The 20,164-nt window shown below is 45.9% G+C and overlaps 1 protein-coding gene across 1 annotated transcript; it reads right to left on the bottom strand.

Moving 5' to 3' along the window:
- Positions 1–1,774: 1,774 nt before the first annotated feature.
- Positions 1,775–19,193, bottom strand: LOC311374613 (voltage-dependent calcium channel subunit alpha-2/delta-1-like; the record flags this gene model as incomplete). The annotated part of the gene is made up of 16 exons (XM_084490415.1): positions 1,775–1,834; positions 3,204–3,278; positions 3,673–3,753; positions 4,136–4,210; positions 4,675–4,764; positions 4,899–4,948; positions 5,211–5,289; positions 6,392–6,496; positions 7,522–7,680; positions 10,814–10,913; positions 11,257–11,307; positions 11,546–11,615; positions 12,345–12,476; positions 15,874–16,003; positions 17,930–17,965; positions 19,134–19,193. Coding segments are annotated over 16 exons (1,353 nt in total), but the record flags the coding sequence as incomplete, so codon positions are not given.
- Positions 19,194–20,164: the final 971 nt, after the last annotated feature.

Here is a 20,164-nt window from a genome sequence, read left to right as displayed (position 1 = left end):
AGTATGAATTGGCCGGTTTGAAATCCTCATCAACTGCAGTAAACCAACCATCCCTATTCAGATGTTGGTTCAAAGCATAGCGGTGAATGCTCTATCTTCTCAACGTTGTCCCTAATGGTCGATTTCCATTAAAACGCCTACGAGCCTGGCATGTTCATAAGCATATGCTTATGATCAATGCAGGGCTGCCTCTCTTCTGTTCTGTCTCTGTGAGTCTAAGAAGCACCAGGGGAACAGGTACCGGAACACCACGGGTAGGTCCATGCAGAAGGTAACAGCTGGTGACCTCCTGACAACAGATCTAGGACAGAGCTGCCACAGCCGAACCCCACCACCTACTTCATGCAAACTGACGCTGGTGCTTGTTAACGTTCTCTCTTTAAAAAAACCTATGGGTCTCAGTTAAGTTTTATGGTGGCATAAAATAGTAGGAGAAATACATCGCTCCTACCATAAAGCCGGCAGAATATGCAACCCGATACACATTTGGCTTGAATAAAAACGTTTTGCAGATTTTTACTCGTCGGCCGTCAAAAGGAAATCGCATCAAAATATCGCTGTGTGGTTGGGCCGTGCGGTGTTTGCGGTCACTTTCATGTGTGTCACTTTTCTCATGGGATGCATGTCAGTGTCTTTCAAAAAAATGAAATCAACATGTATACGAGTCGGATCTGGAAGAGATGGATATACCCTCCATCTGGTTCCATGCCAGCTCTAATTGAATCTTTCTGTAGAGATCAATGGACGTGGGACAATGGGGGCGCTGCTGCAGCGTCGATATGTCAACATGAGAACAGGGCAAGAGTGATGGTCTGCGTGGAAAAATGAAAACACGTCAAAAAAAACAGCAACTTACATTAAAGTGTCAGCAAAAGAGTGAAGTCGGCGGTGGAGTGAGACAAAGAATGATGGAGACGAGACAAGACCCCCGACGAAAAAAACAAGAAAATAAAGAATAAGACATCAAGAGGACACGGCGCGGCAGACGGAATCAAACATCAAACAAGATTTGCAACAACAATGGAACAAAAAAGGAAAGGAGGTTCCACATGGGACGAACGGCGTCCACACCGGAGCAGAGCAGAGGGGGAGAAGAAGAAAGACAAGCTGGGGGAGGGAGGAGGGAAAGGCAGAAACACAGGAGAGGACCAGAGCAGAAAACAAGAGCAACAAGAAATAAGTTGACCCTACAACTGCAGTACAACTCGGAGGGTGGTATGAGCATGTATCGCAGAGTGCGTGACACCGCGTGACACCGCAATGTTGGTGACAGAGAGGATCCAAGGTCATGGTACGTATTCGTGCACATCGCCCTTTGGGTTAGACAGACCTTGAACACACAGCCCAGGGGGCCGATGAGGGAATCAAACACTGCCTCACTCAAATCCTGCCCTTGTTTAACTGAAATAATGTGTGTATGTGTATGTGTATGTGTGTGCCTGTGTGTGTGTGTGTTTGTTTGTGCGTGTGTGTGTGCGATTGCGCCTCAATCAGTGAGAGTCTGTGCACCTCTATGAGTGAGTGTGTTTGTGTGCGTGTGCGTGTGTATGCGCATGTGTGTGTGTGGTAAGTTTTTATTTGACTATTTTTAACAGAGGAATTCAACAATGATTCCACCACTCAAAGGTGAGTCAAGGGAAAAGTTTATACTAAGATGTCAAGGTTTACAGAAGCTGTATTGTTACCAGGGAAGCTGGCTGTTTTTCTATTTCTACCTGGGAATCTACAGGCACTGCAGTAGAGACTACTTCTGCATCCACCTCTACAGTCTCACCTCATGGAAGCTGGCAGCAAACATATTACTGAGTCTGAGCTGCCTTTGACGGATCCGCTTCTAGTGCACAGAGTACAGAAACACTGTGGATGGCCACACATGTACACATACACATGTAGAGCACAAACACACACATGCACACACACACACACATGCACACGCACGCACACACCAAAATAGCAACACACTCTCTCACACTCTTAAGGTGACGCGAGATTCGATCCATTATGTGTGTCACTGCTGATCACAGTTGGATACGTCTGATGACATGAGATGTGGACGCGGATCCCAAAGGATGGGGCCTGTTTAAATTTTCAAGAATTAACCCCCAACCCAGAGCCCTCCAAGCCTGGGTAGCACATGGACGCAGCACTGCCTGCCCAGAGAAACCAACGCCTGCAGGCTAAGGCTTACGCTACGTGAAGCTGGGTCAAGGTCTTACTGGATGATGGGTTATGACCTAATGGTGATATAATGGTGACATAAGCCCATGGCAAGTATGAATAAGTGAACCCAGGGTTCACATATTCATACTTGCCATGGGCTACACATACTGTTACATTGATCTCAAGTAAAAGGTCAGCACAGGGGCCCTCCACAAGAAAGGCAAGGGCCAACTGTGACGTGTTGTAGCATATGTAACTTTAACACTCAAACAACACTCAAACAACACTCAAATAGGCCATTATAACCAGGTACGGATGCAAACAGGTTATAAGATACACCTGTGTGGGCCCCGACTATCACACCTCTGTTATAAAGGTCTTTATTCAAACAATCAGTAGCGAGCAATGACTAACAAGATAGTTACTCTGATTCAGGACTTTTTTTGTTCAAAATGTCTGCAATGTATTTTCCTGCTTTGACACTTTATTCAAGATGACTCAGAGGGGTATATTGGTATCTTTAAATAAATAAAAAGTTTCTGAGTGAAGGTTTTCTTTGGTCCTTTAAAGTTCACTGAAGAGAATGACAATTTTTTTATGAGTTTTGTCAGAGAAAATATACTATAGATGATTTGAATAGCAGTTCAGGTCTCGGTAACCTAGCCTTAATTATTCCCTCAGGATCATGGCACCCTCTCATCTCGGTGAAAATCATATAAAAATGTACATGGAATGTTAAAAGGCTTTGGCAGAATCGTCAGCCCATTTATTTCATTATATACTCAACACGTATGACAGTTGGCTGCCAGCTCTCTCGCTAATACATGTCAAACGGTAATGAGCAACCTTCTGGCTGACATCTGCAGCCAGATGACATCCAATCATGCTCTTTATTGGAAACGTTTGTCAGGGACCCTCTGCCTGGCTACTGTTTCATTCTTCTCTGGAGGACTGGTGGGCTGGAGGACGTTTCATTCGGGTGTTGTGGACGAAACAAACGCAGTGTGCACGACGTGTAGTGGACGAAGAGGAGGATGACCTACCTTGGGCTGAAGGTTGGGATGCAGCAGGACGTACCCGTTTGGGTCGATGGCAAAGTAGTATCCGTTTGGCCCGATCTGAACCCAGAGGAAAGAGGACAGATATGCATAGTTATGATCCCCACACCCAAAGACGGCGCCGTTCCTAGTAATATATGTTTAAAAAAATACCGTTAGGCCTCCAGCTCAGAGGATTATTGTGGGGGAAAAGGCTGCATAGGCTTCTGCAGAAACTAATATCATCTGTGGTCACGAAGATGTCAAGTAAGACTGACACATTTCATTACAATACTTTATAATTTCACTCACAGAGAGCACACCATGAACTCTTCTTTGACTTGACAGACTGTGTGTGTGTGTGTGTGTGTGTGTGTCGGTGTGTGTGTGTGTGTGTGTGTGTGTGTGTGTGTGCATGTGCGTGTGCGTGCATGTGTGTGTGTGTGTGTGCATGTGCGTCCCTGCTCCTACTCACAGTGAATCGTGGCGTTAGTTTCTTGATGTCGTTCAGCGACACATCGATCCCCATCACCCCGAGAATCAATTGGTTCTGGGTCTTTAACAGAGAGACAGAGAGACACACAGAGAGACAGGAAGACAAAAAGAGAGACACAGGGACAGAAAGAAAGAGAGAGAGACAGAGAGACGGAACGACAGAGGGACAGAGAGACAGATAGAGGGCCAGAGAGATGGACAGAAAGACATACAGACAGAGACAGAGAGGGTGAGACAGACAGAGAGACAGAGATACAGAGAGGCAGATAAAGAGAGAGAGAGAGAGAGAGAGAGAGAGAGAGAGAGAGAGAGAGAGAGAGAGAGAGAGAGAGAGAGAGAGAGAGAGAGAGAGAGAGATGGAGTCAGAGAACAAAGAGAATATATGCATGAGCTCACTGGTCAGCCCAGGGCTCTATAAATTGTGTCGCTGTACTGGCCTGTACCTCTCCATTTGTATCATCTCTGCTTCTGGTCCTGTTGAACACTGGCAGTGTGCCTGTAATGACCAGCCCCAGTTCCTGGAGATGAGGAGGAACTGTGTTCTATTGGTGTGTTATTAGAGGGGAACTGTCTAATATACTAACAAAAAGTACTGCTTCACACGCATGTGGTCGCCCTTGAGACATCGTACAACTCGTAGCTGGACTGGAATTTGGTGCGGGATTAACATTCTCTCTATTGGTCTGTTTCGAAAAAAGTTATGTCAGTCGTCCAACTTTTTGCACATTTTTGTGGAAACAGAGTATATATTTTTCATATTTTCCAAACGTGTATGAAGCAGCACTGACTAGAAACATTTGAAAATAGCAAAGCGTTCCCTTTTATGAGTGAAATTATGGAACACTCTTTAAAGGTTGAGGTTGTTACCCTCATTTGTAAATACTAACAACACACCAACATAAAGGCAATAATAAATGTTATACAACATAACCTGGACCAGGAAACGGTATTGAAGGATAGATCCTTCACTGTAAAGTCCTACCAGAGCATCCAGGTAGACATTGGTCCACTGGACCTGCTTGGCCTGCTGACCCGCACGCACCATGGGTCTCCCCAGCACATCCAAATACTCCTACACACACACACACACACACACACACACACACACACACACACACTTCTTACTGACAATTCAATACATTACATGAAGACACATTAACGTAAGTAGGGCTCCATTATGCAGTAAAATCCTAGCAGCAAATTCACCTGCGTGTTTATTCGGATGGCGCCGATGGAAGGAATCTCGTAAAAGTATCCTGGAAAACAGTCATCATAATAAAAGATGAGCGCAGAAATGTGATACTTGCCTGCGGGGCAGAACAGCTTGAGGGTGCAATAGATAGAAAATACGGCTGGCATCCCTATTAGAAAGCACCATGCACTACGATATGCTACAATGGAGCCCGGGTAGAGGAATTTCACGACTGTATTTTACTAACTCTAGTGTTGTACAGTAGCCGCAGTGCTATTAGGAGTAGCATAACAACCTGGATATAACGGTGTTCTCGCACGCCGTACCTTTATTGGCACATGCCATCCACTGGATGGGTCCTTTGTCATAGTTGTGCTGGCCCACGGAGAAGGTGAACACCCTCACCTGCAACAGGACAGCACAGTTAAACAGCCTGGGACGCGCCAGACAAGACTTGCGCAACCCCAGCTCGACTGGAAGAAACAGATCGGTCACGATGAGGACACGATTTAACGGCTGACCCAAACGCAGGGATCACGGTCGGAATCGGTCCCTGCTCCAGTCGTAAATATGAAACGTGGTATTTACGACTGGGATCGTCCGCAGGCTTAATCTGCAGGCTACAGATGTGAATCCTAAACCCCCGCACAGTACACGATTATATGGACCCAGTGTTCAGAGTGACCTGCCCTATTTTGGAGCAGAGCAGTGCAAAGGGGCCAAAATGAGGGTTAACATCGGGCTATATGTATCTTTGAGTGTGTTCCCGGGCTGAACACAGTAGAAAACACGCACAGTCGGACGTAGGTCCCATCATGTTATTTTAGATTATTTTGGAATGAAGAATTTCTGTGTTCCATAAATAGTTAGTTTATATAGTTCCATTGACGGTGTAGTGGTGGCATCGCACATTCAGATGATTGTATTTAACGAAAATATATATATATATATATTATATATATATATATATAGACACTCAGAAATGTGAGGTACCGGTATTAGTTGAGCTAACAGGGACCTATGCAGAATAATAGATCATAGTGTATATGGATCAATTATACATGTGTGCATCTATGCATGTAAAGTATTTGTGTTTCTACTCCAGAGAATTTGCACAAGGAAAATACACACACACACACACACACACACACACACACACACGTGGATGCTTTAGAAAGGATGTGCAGACGGAAGATCAAATCCACAGGGAGCTCCAAAAAGCTGTGTCTTGTAAAACTGTGGAGAGAGCCCATCAACCCACATTAAAGTAACTCACTCAGCCTACTGTTTCATAAGCTATTGTGTGTGTGTGTGTGTGTGTGTGTGTGTGTGTGTGTTTGTTTTGGCATCTGTGTTTGTTTGTGCAAGTGTGCATGTGTGTGTCTGCCTGCGTGTGTCTGTGCGCACGTGTGTGTGTGTGTGTGTGTGTGTGTGTGTGTGTGTGTGTGTGTGTGTGTGTGTGCGTGCGTGCGTCTGTGTCTGTGTGCCTGCGTGTGTGTTTACCTACTTTCTTGTCAGTGTTGTATTTCTCCAGGATGGCCTGAGCTCTCTCCTCTCCCCCGTCCGTAAACAGCATGATGATGTTGTTGCAGTTGGCTCTGCTGACGTTTGTCTAAACAGAGAACAACACGCGCATCACGCCGGCATCTCCCGACAATGACGTTGAACCGACACCAAAACAAACACAATGGCAACTCCATACCGGAAGATACAATTCCGTGACCACCGCTTCCACGGCTGTGAGCCGTGAATGCACACTGGTAATATCGTTCCATGCTGTGGGTGGCTTAAGGGTAATCACACTCCGTAGAAGCCAAGAACGTTGGCTCTCGGGTTCACAGTACATTGCATATTGGTATCATGCTTGTTTGTTTGTTTGTAATGTGTTGACACGTACATATAAACGTAAGGGCACAGAGTGTCGTACGTGAATGTGGATACGGTTGGCATGCTAACAAGCGGTCGCGGCTCGTGACGGAGTGCATGTTGCGCTCGTGTCGTCGACTTTTCTATGCTTCAAGGACAAGGAGTTTGTGTTCACTGTTCACCCAGAGGACACGACTTATATAGAACAAGTGTTGTGAGAGTGTGGAATGCAGTTATTACAATACCATGCAGCAGTTTAACACAGGTTTATTAAGAGGTGTAACAGGTTTTACAATTGCATTCCCCAACATGTTGGATGTAAGAAGTCAAACATGCTCATCGACTACCTCTCTCCGGACTATTTCCGGTGAGTCAGGGGATAGATATGGCTTGGTATTTGACCCCACATATGGCAGTTTTTTAATTCCATTTTTTTTAAATTAAAGGTTTTTCAAATTAAAAAAACATTTTTTTAATCACCCTCATCCTGTCCCAAATACGCAGATCGAATAGCTGAGTAGCCAGAGCAAACGCAGACATAGAGAGGGTGACAACATGGTCCACCACCAGATGGCAGTGTTTGACCATTTTTTGCAGAATTCAAAGGAGAATCATTGTATGCATCCTATGCATATCATTGATCATTGCTCTCATTGTAGTGACCCCCCTTTCCCTGCCCCTTATTCACACACTATTGTCTCACTGTTGACCTCTCATCCACATACACCTTATATTGCATCATTCTGCATTTGCATGAAAACATATTCTCACCACGGAGAGTTGCTCGAAAGCAAACTCAAATCCTTTGGTGTAGTTGGTGATGCCCTTGGCTTTGATCTCCTGGACGGCATCTTTCAGCAGCTTCTTGTTCCTGACGTTGGCCTGGACCAGGTGGTCGAAGCAGCCCGCTATCTCTACCCTGGTGTTGAACTGGGAGGCAAACCAGTGAACACAAGGAGATCGGTCTTGAGTCTCTGGTGTCTAGCTAGGTCTCGAGCTCCATCCTATGTAAAGCACATCGGCTGTCTTGAAAAGCGCTGTATAGATGGATTGTTATGATTATAATTACTAAATAGCATTTGAGGACACGACTAGAGGCAGAGTTGCCAACCATGAACCCCAAAAAAAGCCCCAGCATCACAAAACACAAGGATACTCATTTCTATGAAACTGTCCTCAAGCGCGGACACACACACACACACACACACACACACACACACACACACACACACACACACACACTTCCATCCACCCATATCTGTGTTTGGCCTTGGCTATAATGAGTCAGTGGTAAACAGACACATTCATCAGGAGTCACTAATTGCTCCACATCCTGCAAGCTCAGTGATCTGGTACCCATGGAAACACCGTTCGCTTCGGAAGAAAAGGAGCCAGGTTTTTAAGAACACAATCTAACCGGAGATGAGCACAATGTCTAACACTGATACGCACACACCCCCACACACACACACACACACACACACAAACACACACACACACACACACACACACACACACACACACACACACACACACACACACACACACACACACACACACACACACACACACAACAGACAGGCACATGCATGGAGATGAAGACAGAAAGACGGAAAGAAGAAGACACACAGGAAAGAGAAAAAACACAGAACCAAAGGGCAGCGCGGTGCAGCCCTTTTGCGGTTTCTCTGTGTTTCGGGAACCCTGCGAGAACAACACTGCAACTCATCGATCACGCCTGGCCAATGTGTCTCTGGGGCTCAGAGGCACTGGGGAACTACAGATCCACACGGCCATGCAGATAGCAGTGCACTGATAGCCGTCTCACTGGGTGGCCATCCGCATAGGCGTGCTTGTGTGTTGTGCTTGATGTTACGTTTTGATACGTGACAGTGTGTGTGTGTGTGTGTGTGTATGTGTGTGTGTGTGTGTGTGTGTGTGTGTGTGTGTGTGTGTGTGTGTGTGTGTGTGTGTGTTCCCATATCCATTGACAGTAGCCGCCAAAGGGACTAAGGGCAATATTGCGCTATTGAGGCTTGTTGACAAATGCTGCAAATGAAGGATGGGTCTTGCAAATACTGAGGTGTGGCTGTCTGTGTGTGTGTGTGTGTGCATGCACTTGAAGACCAAACAATGCACACACACACACATTGTTTGGTCTTCCAGTGCGTCCCCGTTGGGAGTTGAATAATATCTCATATCTCAATTCCCCTTACTTTCTTGTGATCCTATTACAGCGGGTCCCTGTGTCTGTTTGTGTGAGGGTTCAGGTTTTGGGGACTAAGGGGGGATTAGTAGTGGCACACGGGAGGTGGAGAAGGGGAGTAATCTGCACAAGCCCCAATCCCGGTGGAGTCACTGCTCTGCTCGGCCCTGCTTGGTCCACTGGACTGACTGGAATGCAGTGACACTGTCCCTAAGGAGTTAGGATTTGGCAGGTTGAAATGGTAGAGGACCAGGGATTTCAAAGACTCGGTCGAGAGAGAAGGCGAGAGTAGGAGCGTGAGCAAGAGAGACAGAGACCTGCCATCTGCATCTGTCCACCAGTCCATGGGGTGTGTGCGTGTGCGTGTGTGTGCGTGTGTGCGTGTGTGTGTGTGTGTGTGTGTGTGTGTGTGTGTGTGTGCGCGCATGGTTGTGTGTGTCTGTGAACATCTTCTTTGACCAAATGCCAAGCTGGTCCCTGGGCTTCTGTTAATGAGTGAGGATTAATGGGTAATATCAGCGATGAATGATTTAGTGTCAGGTTACAACACCCTTAAGGCCTCAGACATAGGGTTGTGTGTGTGTGTGTGTGTGTGTGTGTGTGTGTGTGTGTGTGTGTGTGTGTGTGTGTGTGTGTGTGTGTGTGCGTGCATGCGTGTGTGTGTGTGGCCGGCCCCCAGTCAACTTCTAACACCCAGCAATCCACGCTCATTAATCCATCAGCAGACAACTACATACATTCATACCTGCACAATTAGATCTGTGTATAATCTCCTGCTTTACATTAACACAAGATAAATGCATATATACAGAGAGAAAGAGCGAGAGAGAAGGGAAGGGAAGAGCCAACAGATCTGTGTTTGAGAAGAGTTGTTAGAAATTTATAAATAAAAAGTAGGGCGGTTCTTTTAAAATAAAGCGAGAGAGATGTAGAGAAAGGAGAGAGAAAGAGACAGAGATAGTGAGAGTGAGTGAGAGAGAGAGAGAGAGAGAGAGAGAGAGAGAGAGAGAGAAATGGAGAAACCCTTTATTGACAGAAGAGATGGTCGTGGCCGCACGGTGAAATGCAGCAGAGTGCTGTGAGTGAGTGATGAATGGTGAGGAGATGGAGAGATGGAGGTGGTGATGAATGGCTGGACAGATGTGTCCAGTGACTAGGCACTCTGGTTTCAGGTGCTCAGGGACACTTTCATCCCTTTTAGACACACACACACACCAACACAGGTGTACACGCATGCCTGCATGCACGCACACACACACACACACACACACACACACACACGCATGCACACATGCACACACACACGCACACACACACAAGCGCGCCCGCTCTGGTAAATGGTCGGGTTGGGGGGGGCATGTAAGGCAGGGTTTAATCCTGTCCAGCCAATAGAGTTCTATTGGCTCTTTCATTACAGACCTGTTTCACAGTAGCAAGCCCAGGAGAAATCCATATTTCATTACTCCTCATCCATCTCACCTCACCTGTGTGTGTGTCTGTGTGTGCGTGCGTGAGAGACATAACACCCGTTTACTGGAGAATTCTCCGTCAGCAACATTTCTAATTCCACATCTCAATTTCCCCATTCGCCTTCCTCTTAAAAGACCCTCCCCTGCAACCCAGCCCCCCCCCCCCTTCCCCTCCTCAGAGGAACCACCTCCTGGTAACCCAGGAGGTGGAGGTGTGACACAACCCGGGAGGTGACAACCCAGGAGGTGTGACCTCCCCCCTCCCGAGGTCACACCTTGTGATGAGTAACCCCTTGACGCCGATCAATCATGGAGTGTGAAACCCACAACGACTTCAAGACCCCCCCCCCGTCACATCACGGAGCAGCTGCCGCCGAGTAGTACTCACGTAGACCACGTTGACGTAATCGTCGTCGGACAGGGTGTCCAGCATCTCAATCACGGAGGTCCGAATGAGCTTGAGCGTCAAGCCCGACACGCTGCCGCTCCTGCATGAAGAAACAAAGACCCCCCCCCCCCCCAGAAGTCATAATCCCCTCGTCTTCTCCTCTCTCTCTCTGGCTGGCTGCAACGACCTCCTCCCACTCTCAATTATCCCTTCGCTGAGCTTTCCTCTGAATGTAATTAAGAACCTCCTCCGCCTCTGGGAAATATGGACCGGAGGCAGACAGTGGCGAGTGTTACATTCTAATCAGGCGCTATCATGATGTGATGATAACAAAGCAAAGAGATCAATGGTCGAGATGGTGCACCTGTGTGTGTGTGTGTGTGTGTGTGTGTGTGTGTCTTGGGTGTGTGTGTGTGTGTGTGTGTGTGTGCGGAGTCACTCACGCATCCACCAGGATCAGCATGTCTTTGGGTGAGGCAGCACCTTGGATGTACCTAAGGCAACGACAATTATCGTACGTGAAGCAGATTCATCGTAGCAAATACACACACACACAAACACTGTCTCCACGCCCTTGGGTGCAAAACGGTCTTTATGAGCGTCTGCAATGCCCGATTAGGAATCACGTTGCGAATGTATACGTTTGATTTTACTGGAGTTATTCCTTTCAAGGTTTGTTATTTTTTTTGTTATTGGATGAAGAGGTCCTCAGGGTGGAGAGATGTGTCTCACCATGGTCTCCGGCGCACGTCGTACAGGTCAATCTTACTGGGGGTCTTGCGCACGTCCATCCATGGCGAAGCTAAGGGAAGGTAAACCGTGTATAGGTTAACAATAAAGTATAAGAGTGTACGATTGGTTAAGCTCACTTCCTTCCCTCTGACACTGGTTATATTCAAACGTTCTAAATCGAGACGTCAAGTGTTGACATAGCCCTTGTGATCTCGACTTGACACCACACGTCAATCGCCGTCATGGATTCTTTGGAACCGGGACAAAACATGAAATTAAATGATTGAAATGACAAAATACTGTTGCAAAAAAAACAACCTAAAAAAGCAGAAATGTAGAATAAAAGGAAGCCTTGCTAGTGCTAGTCGTGTGTGTGCTATACAGAGGGAGGGATAGGAACAGGCAGGAGCTTCCCGGGGCCAAATGAAACTTCATAAATATTATACATAAACGTTCCTCATAAAGCGACCCATGATGACAGAGAATCTTATGAATATAAATTGCAGGGCATAAATAAAACTCACTATCACTGGAGGAGTGGGAGACTTCTAGACTTCTAACGATGATATGACACCGTGGCATGCCACGTTAGAACATGTGTGCTGATACAGCAGATGTATGAGGCACACACACACACACACACACACACACACACACACACACACACACACACACACACACACACACACACACTCACACACAAAAACACCTGACAAACAAATTGACCAGAATGGGGACATAAGGGAATGTACTATTGGGGATGTATCTACTGGGGTCATAGTCGGGTGGGTGTGGTTACCTGGGAAGTAGCGAGCCAATCCCGTGGCACTGCCAAAGACCTGCCAGAGCAGGGTGGGGTCGTCCTCCCTGTTCCTCTTGAAGACGTCTGCCAACGCCTCCGTCCAGTACAGCTCATTCAGCACGATGGTGGCTGGACACACACAAACACATATAAATAGACACACTGAGAATCAACATAATGTGCTACATGTCTACATGCAATGTTTGTGTGTTTCTGTGTGTGTGTGTGTGTGTGTGTGTGTGTGTGTGTGTGTGTGTGTGTGTGTGCGTGCGTGTGTGTGTGTGCCTATGTGCGTGTGGGTGTGTGGGTATGTGTGCGTGTGTGTGTGCGTGCGTGCGCATGTGTGCGTGTGTGTGCCTACGTGCGTATGTGTGTATTGAGCACTGGAGACCTCCACCACTAGACCACTGGGACCCATGAAGCAATGTGAAACGCCCACACGCACCACACCCCACAGCAGCCACACACACTATTCCATTGGAACGTTATAACAATAAAGTAACAAAATTGTAACTCAGAAGGAAGCCATGGATTCTGACCTTCAACTAATATTCTCATTGTTCATATTCACATGGCTATTTTCATTGTGATGACTGACCTTGTTCAGCTATAGGAAGACAGCCATCTGTCGTTGTAACTTCACATAGGATAGCCTTATTACGAAACTGGCTACATCCGTCCATCTGTCGTCAACTCTGAGATTGTGGTTATTTTTGGTTGCCCAGCAACCAAATGTGCCCTTTTAGTACACAGCATCTGTCAATCCGAGAGGGAATGAAGACGCGAAATCTATAAAAATTTGTATGTTGCCAATTTGTGTGTGCGTGGGTGGGTGTGTACGTGTGTGTGCAGTTGGATGGGTGTGTGCTTATGCGTGCTTGTGCATGTGTGCGTGCCTGTGTGTGTATGTCATTTGAAGATTGATCTTTGACGTGAGGGACGACAGGCATCATGAATGTAAAGACCCAGCAGCCAGACACCTCGAGGTCAGGCTAGCGTCACATCACACACACACACACACACACACACACACACACACACACACACACACACAATCCCACTTCCTCCTTTGTGTCTTCATCCCAATGTACACTCTCGCTCTCTCTCTCTCTCTCTCTCTCTCTCTCTCTCTCTCTCTCTCTCTCTCTCTCTCTCATCCTTCCCCTATGCCAATATCTCTCCCTCCCACGGCGTGTTAGAGTTTGTGTACAGTGTGTGATTGATTGGTTGACTGAACTGAGTCGGACGTGACACTTTGATGTGCGCAAAAACTGCTAATGCATTCCAACAGCTTAAACAAAGCCCCAGATACCTATGTGAATATAATAACATCTGATCGATATGTACAGAGAGGAGAGATAGAGAGACAGACAGACCGCCGATTACATCTCTATAATACATCCCAGAAAGATAGCCAGGTAGATAGATAGATGAATAAAATAGTCAGACAGACAGATGAACAGACCCACAGACCAGTGGGTTATCCCCAGTAGGAAGCAGCTATGGCAGCCTCAAACGGACGCGGGAGAGGTGAAGTATCTCATGCTACGGTAACCAATAGCTTCCTGAAGATTCATTTCCATGACGGATCCACAGCCCCCCGGCCAGGACACAGATTACATATTGGAGTTTTACTGGAAAAAAAAATAGAGCGGTTTTAAAACATTATATATTCAGTTCAATCTCATTTTTCCTCCATTTTTCTTGTTTATCATTACGTCATGTTCTCTCCCTCCCCCTCTTTCTGCCTGTGTCTCCAGGTACAAACTCAGTCATTGACTTAGTTCATATGCATGATGTCTTGGCATCTTTACGTCACCATCTATCCTATTTACAGTCACTCCGGGACCATTGACCTCCCACTTTGCGCGGTAGGTCCAATTTTGTCCTCTCTGCCGGGGAGGAGGAGCTTCGTGCTGAACATTTATAGATTTCAGATCAATTTGAAAGAGTTGTTAACCCATAACCATTAATCTTCCGCTGGCAACAGAAAACAGACAGTACTGCATGCATACATTCAATCAGAGCCCTATACGCACATACACACAATCCCTCACCCACACACAAAGGCACATACACAAACACACACAGACACACACACACACACACACACACACACGGGTGCACACATACAGGCACACAGAAACAAATTCACATGCCTATACCGTCGCTGCTCCCATTCCTATAGGTCACATCACAGCCCTGGCTGTGCTCTGACCGCAGTGCCAACCCAATGCATTCTCATCACAGGAACCAAATCACCGTGAGTCCCCTTGTGTCAGGGGCCTTACGACACCAAGCCCACACACTCACACCAGAGATACTGCGACGTTTCAAACCCACCCACATACATGGCGGTAAAGCCCTGTCAAAACTCTAAACTAAACGTCTGGGGGCTGCAGGGAGGACATGCGCACCGTTACGGTGGTTACGGAGCGGTTGTACGGAGGAGTGGGGAGAACAAGTGAGAAAGTGAGTCCAGAGGTGCGTCACTAACAGCGTTCTGTGCGTGGTGAAACAATCCCGACCTGTGCAACAGAATCACCACCTCCATTTGGGGAACCAGGGCTAGAGTTTTCCTTTTTTTAATCATGGCCGTGTTTTTGATTTGTCTGTGAAATCACCCGATAAGTGGGTGGCATCACAAAAATGATGCCAAATTTCCTTGGAGACAGGCTTGTAACCAGCGTTAGGGTAGACACTGACCCACCCACACACACACACACAGACACACACACACACACACACACGGAGGCGAAAACTTATGCAAACATAATTTATAATTCAGGCCACAGTCGGGTCTGTCTGCAAATTCTCTGGACTGGCATTTCATTTGATGTGAACCAGGCTAATGTCAGAAGGCCTCAGGTGGAACACATTATTGTAAACTATGCAGGTAAATAACACCTGTGTCCGTTCAGCTCCCAGGACAAACATTATACCCCGTGTCTCCATCTATTGAGGCCATCGAACGGTGCGTGTGTTGGTGTGTGTGTGTGTGTTCCTGTGTATATGTAGATATGTATATATATAGCTTTATGTAGATGTATAATGCTGTATACATATTTCTGTCAGAGATGTACTCATGGTCTGAGTTACAGCATCTAGCCCTCCCTGCCTCAGAGTATTCCAAGGACACACACCTAATCCCTGGGACAGAAAGTGGAGAAGCCTCATATATTACATTGTGGCATTTTGGTGAATGATGATTCAACCCACCAAGTGCACATTGTCATCACACACACGCACCACATTTCATTAGGGCTTGTTGTATAGTATCCATGGTTACCGGTAGTGACAATGAATGTGTGTGCACGCATTTGTGTGTTTGTTGGGGATTGCTTGCACGTTGCATGTTGAGTGAGTGTGTGTGTGTGTGTGTGTGTGTGTCTGTGTGTGTGTGTGTGTGTGTGTGTCTGTGTGTGTGTACACGAAAGAGAGAGAGAGAGAGAGAGAGAGAGAGAGAGAGAGAGAGAGAGAGAGAGAGAGAGAGAGAGAGAGAGAAATAGAGTACTAGTGTACTCACAGCCATCGTAGATGTCCGTGGGGATGTGCACGGCTGTGTGGTTGTGATCGGTCAGGCGTTTAAAGGAGGAGTCCTGTCTGAACTCCGGACGGATCCGGTTCTTCCTGCCTTGGGTTTCGTTCACGTCCAGCTGTGAGATTATATGAGGCAGCATGTTAAATATTTTGTATCAAATCCTCCTCTAAAAATGTCACCAAATCACAACAAAAGAAGCTGGATCCATGCAACGGAGGAATGAGCATCACATCGCTAGCACACGTTCAATAAACAACAAATCCACTATTTGCAACAAACACAAGGGTTGCTCATAACACCATAGGTCTGCTCCTGTCTTTAAAGGGTAAGGGTACACAACTAAACTAGTGAATATAATTCTAGTCCCTGTTCCCTGGTGTACGTAAAAGCATATTTACAGAGACGCCGCATTGGTCTTTGGATCGTACGTCAATGTGGCCGCCATTTTGGCGAGGTAATCAAACCCAAATAAACGGGGTGAGCTGCGCTTTTTCTCTGGAGGATTGTTATATCTGCATTAGAACAATTCGCAATTGATTTCAATGAGCCGTTTTTATGCAAGGATTTCTGATCTACGTAGAGTAAAAATAATAATATGTACATCTATATATCTTTCATATATATTTATTCGGATGAAACATACATAATACAATAAAATATAATTATGAAGACGACTCATTGACATCGGTTGAGAAATGTTAACAACATAGCTTTTTTTGTCCGGGAAAAGACACAGCTCCCTGGTTTACTTGGATTTGTCGACACCCCTCGCCCGTATGGAGGCGATGTTGACATAGCACAGCAAAGGGTCCAAAATGACAACGCCTACATCTATGAATATAGGCATTAAAGTAGCAGGCGCACAATAAGTGTGATGCGCGACACCTGTGCTTTCGCGCGACGATGCCCTCGGAGTGACAGGGTGTGTACAAATCCCTCCTCCGATCGCACTCTATAATAACAGTACAATAACAATGCGTTGCAATCGGCCCCTCTCCCCACTTATCAACTTCATCAGCGGAGCGGAGTAGACACCCCACACTATCACCAGCACCCCTGGTGGCTTAGCTGGAGATTTATGAGTGTAACTGAGCATTCACCGAACGATCTCAATGAGAAGCATATAGACAGGGATATAAATGACAGCAGGCAGCGCAAAGGTGCGAGCGCGGGAGGGAGAGGGAGAGAGCGAAAGAGGGGGGGAGGGAGAGAGACGGAGAGAGCGTGAGGGAGACGATGAAATGGAGATATATTTAGAGAAAAACACAAGGAGAGAAACTGAGATCAAGAGTGTGATAGTGTGTCTGTGTGAGAGAGAGAGGGAGAGAGAGAGAGAGAGAGAGAGAGAGAGAGAGAGAGAGAAAGAGAGAGAGCGAAAGGGGAGAGAGAGAGAAAGAGAAAGAGAGAGAGAGAGAGAGGGGGGGGAGAGAAAGAGAGAGAGAGAGAGAGAGAGAGAAATGGGAGAGAAAGAGAGAGAGAAAGAGAAAGAGAGAGAGAGAGAAAGAGAAAGAGAAAGAGAGAGAGCTAGAGCGAGCAAGAGCGAGAGCAGGAGAAAAAGAGAGGGAGAGAGGCAATAGTTTGAGTGAATACAAGAGAGAGGGTACGTGTGAGAGAGATAGAGAGGGATGGAGGGAGATTGAGAGAGGGAGTGTGTAGGAGAGACAGAGAGAGCTGGAGAGAGAGGGAGAGGGTGAACAGAGGTTTGTTAATAAAGCAGCCGTGTAGCCGGCTCATACATCTCATCCGTCAATTAGAGTAGAAATATGGCACAGTCCTCGTCACCTGGGAGGGATGGGGGGGGGAGTGTGTGTGTGTGTGTGTGTGTGTGTGCATGCATGTGTGTGTGTGTGTGTGCATGCATGTGTGTGTGCATGCCCATGTGTGTAACATATTCAGTCAGCCTTTGGAGGAAGTGAACACGACAGAGACGGTAGCATTTGAAAATGATGCAGAAGAAAGAAAGAGAAAGAACTATAGGGAAATGAACAGTGTGGAAAGAGGAGAGGAAATGAAAGGGTGGTGGAAGAGAGAATACACTCACGTTATCCTTTGCGTTGTAGTAGGCAATCTCCCCATCCTGTGCACACCAGATGGTTAGGAGAAATCATGCACACACACACTTAACGGCTTACAAATACAGCACTTCCTGTAAGAGTGGTCAGTAAAAGACAACACACACTCGCTGGGAATCGTAAAACTATTATTTTAAGTCAAAAGTAAAGTCAATAAAAAAACAAAAAAGCTTTGAAAAGGGTTTGATGTGCGGTTGAACAACAGTTTGCCCTTCCACTCTCTCCTCAGCATGCACCTGAGCCTGATTAAAGGGCTTCACCACACCTCTAGATCACGACATACACATGGTCACATCAATTAACAAAAACAAAAACAATATCACATCATAACCTTAGCATCATAAACAAATATAGAAAACATGCAAAATGACTTCAACACTTCCGTCATGTACGAGTTAAGAAATAATTGACTTGAATTCATTGACAGGATTTTATTAATTTACGAAAATAGGCCTGTTACAATTTACTAATGCAATTTACAAATATAATAAGTGCTGTATTAATTCACTGGTAAAAACTTAAAAACTATCTACAATACTTTGGAGATTTAGTAATAGGCTACATTATGCAACAATGTTATTCATTTCCACTTCTTTATTAATTTGTTAGCCCAGAAGCCTTCTCTGATATTAAACTTATACATTACTAGGGAGAAATTGTTGGGGGGTTTGTCAGGGATTAATTTCCTTCATTTCTTCTAAAATAAACAAAACTTAGCATAAAAATTATGCTCCCAGCTGCAACTATATTGAATGTAGTTGTAAAACAGTTTGAATACAATTCTTTATTCTGTTTTCTAATATTGCCATGCAGCCAACTATAATTGATCATGTTGAATTAATTTGTTTTTTGTGCGAATGAAATAGCAGTATGCTAATCCAATGCTAATACATACAGCTACCAAAAATAATATGTGCTCCAATTTACTGTGCAGTTGAGCAGCATGACACAGTAACCCACAGAAAGCAAGAAGCCATTCACAATAGATGAGAATTTAATGGCCAATATCATTTAATGAACAGTTAGTGTATTGGCCAACAGGGTTTATTGCCGGGAACATTCTATCAACTGTTCTCTGCAGTTAACCATTTATTTATAGCAATCGTATAATGAAATGTCACAATATCTCCCTGTATTTGGAGCGGACAAATATAAATGTATGCTGTTTGTTACCTCAAACTCATCTTTCCACTGGTGCTCCATCTGCAGGATCTCTGCTGCGGTGGCCAGTTTCTGGACACAGAAAGGAGAAATAATGATGAGAATCGCAGAATGACAGCCGAGGTGTTGTTATCCATGAAGAAAGGAGGCGTGAATCATATACTGTATAGGCTCGTTTCCGGCGTTCTCGAAGAGTGGCAGCCTTCTCAGTAGCTTGTCCGTCACGTGTTTGTTTTTATCTCTTTTAATTTGTATATTGTCACATCATCCAAGAACACCTTAGCATATATTGTATCATCCATATTATCCATGTGGATATTTATTAAATTTTTTTATCATCTTGTTTATGATTTATGCACATGCTGTGCGTGACGTGTTGACGCTACTGTGACTTTGAATTCCCCCTGTGGATCAATAAAGTATTCATCTACCTAATCTTGGTGGAATCAGGACCGAGGCGCGAGAAACGGGAGGAAAACCTAAAGCGATTCCTTTGCGAGTTTCAAACATGGCTCTTCCACACGGCGATGCTACAGCGACTCGGCTGAACTCGAAAGGGAGATGCCGGCTTAAGGCTAAAACTGTAGAGCGTCATCAAGAAGAGGGAATGAAAAAGGTTATGTTTCAGAGCCGACGGCGTATAGAGGACATGAAGACGGCGAGACAGGAGGCAGGTAATCTCCTGATGAGCACTCATAGGAACACAAGATTACACAGAGAAGTCAAGTGGACAACCGGGGAGGGTGCCAATTGATCGAGTGCTGAATCAAGGCGGGGGAGTAAGCCCCACACATCAAACCCTCAGTGACGATGAACACGCACACAAACACGCATGGGCCACACCCACACTCACAGACCCATGCATGCAACGATGGGGCGTGCACACATACACGTTCAGCCACACACACTTGATATTCAGACCGCGATGATGACACATTATGACCATGGAGCATTTCACGCCATGAAGTCATTGAGGCGGACCATGTGGGACAATACGCCGTTTCTTGTCACAAACAGAATAACTGATGCTGTGGATAAAGGTG

Source organism: Micromesistius poutassou (assembly GCF_964030765.1).
Source record: "Micromesistius poutassou genome assembly, contig: SCAFFOLD_4033, whole genome shotgun sequence".
Taxonomy (NCBI): domain Eukaryota; kingdom Metazoa; phylum Chordata; class Actinopteri; order Gadiformes; family Gadidae; genus Micromesistius; species Micromesistius poutassou.
This window is presented reverse-complemented; position numbering and strand designations above follow the sequence as displayed.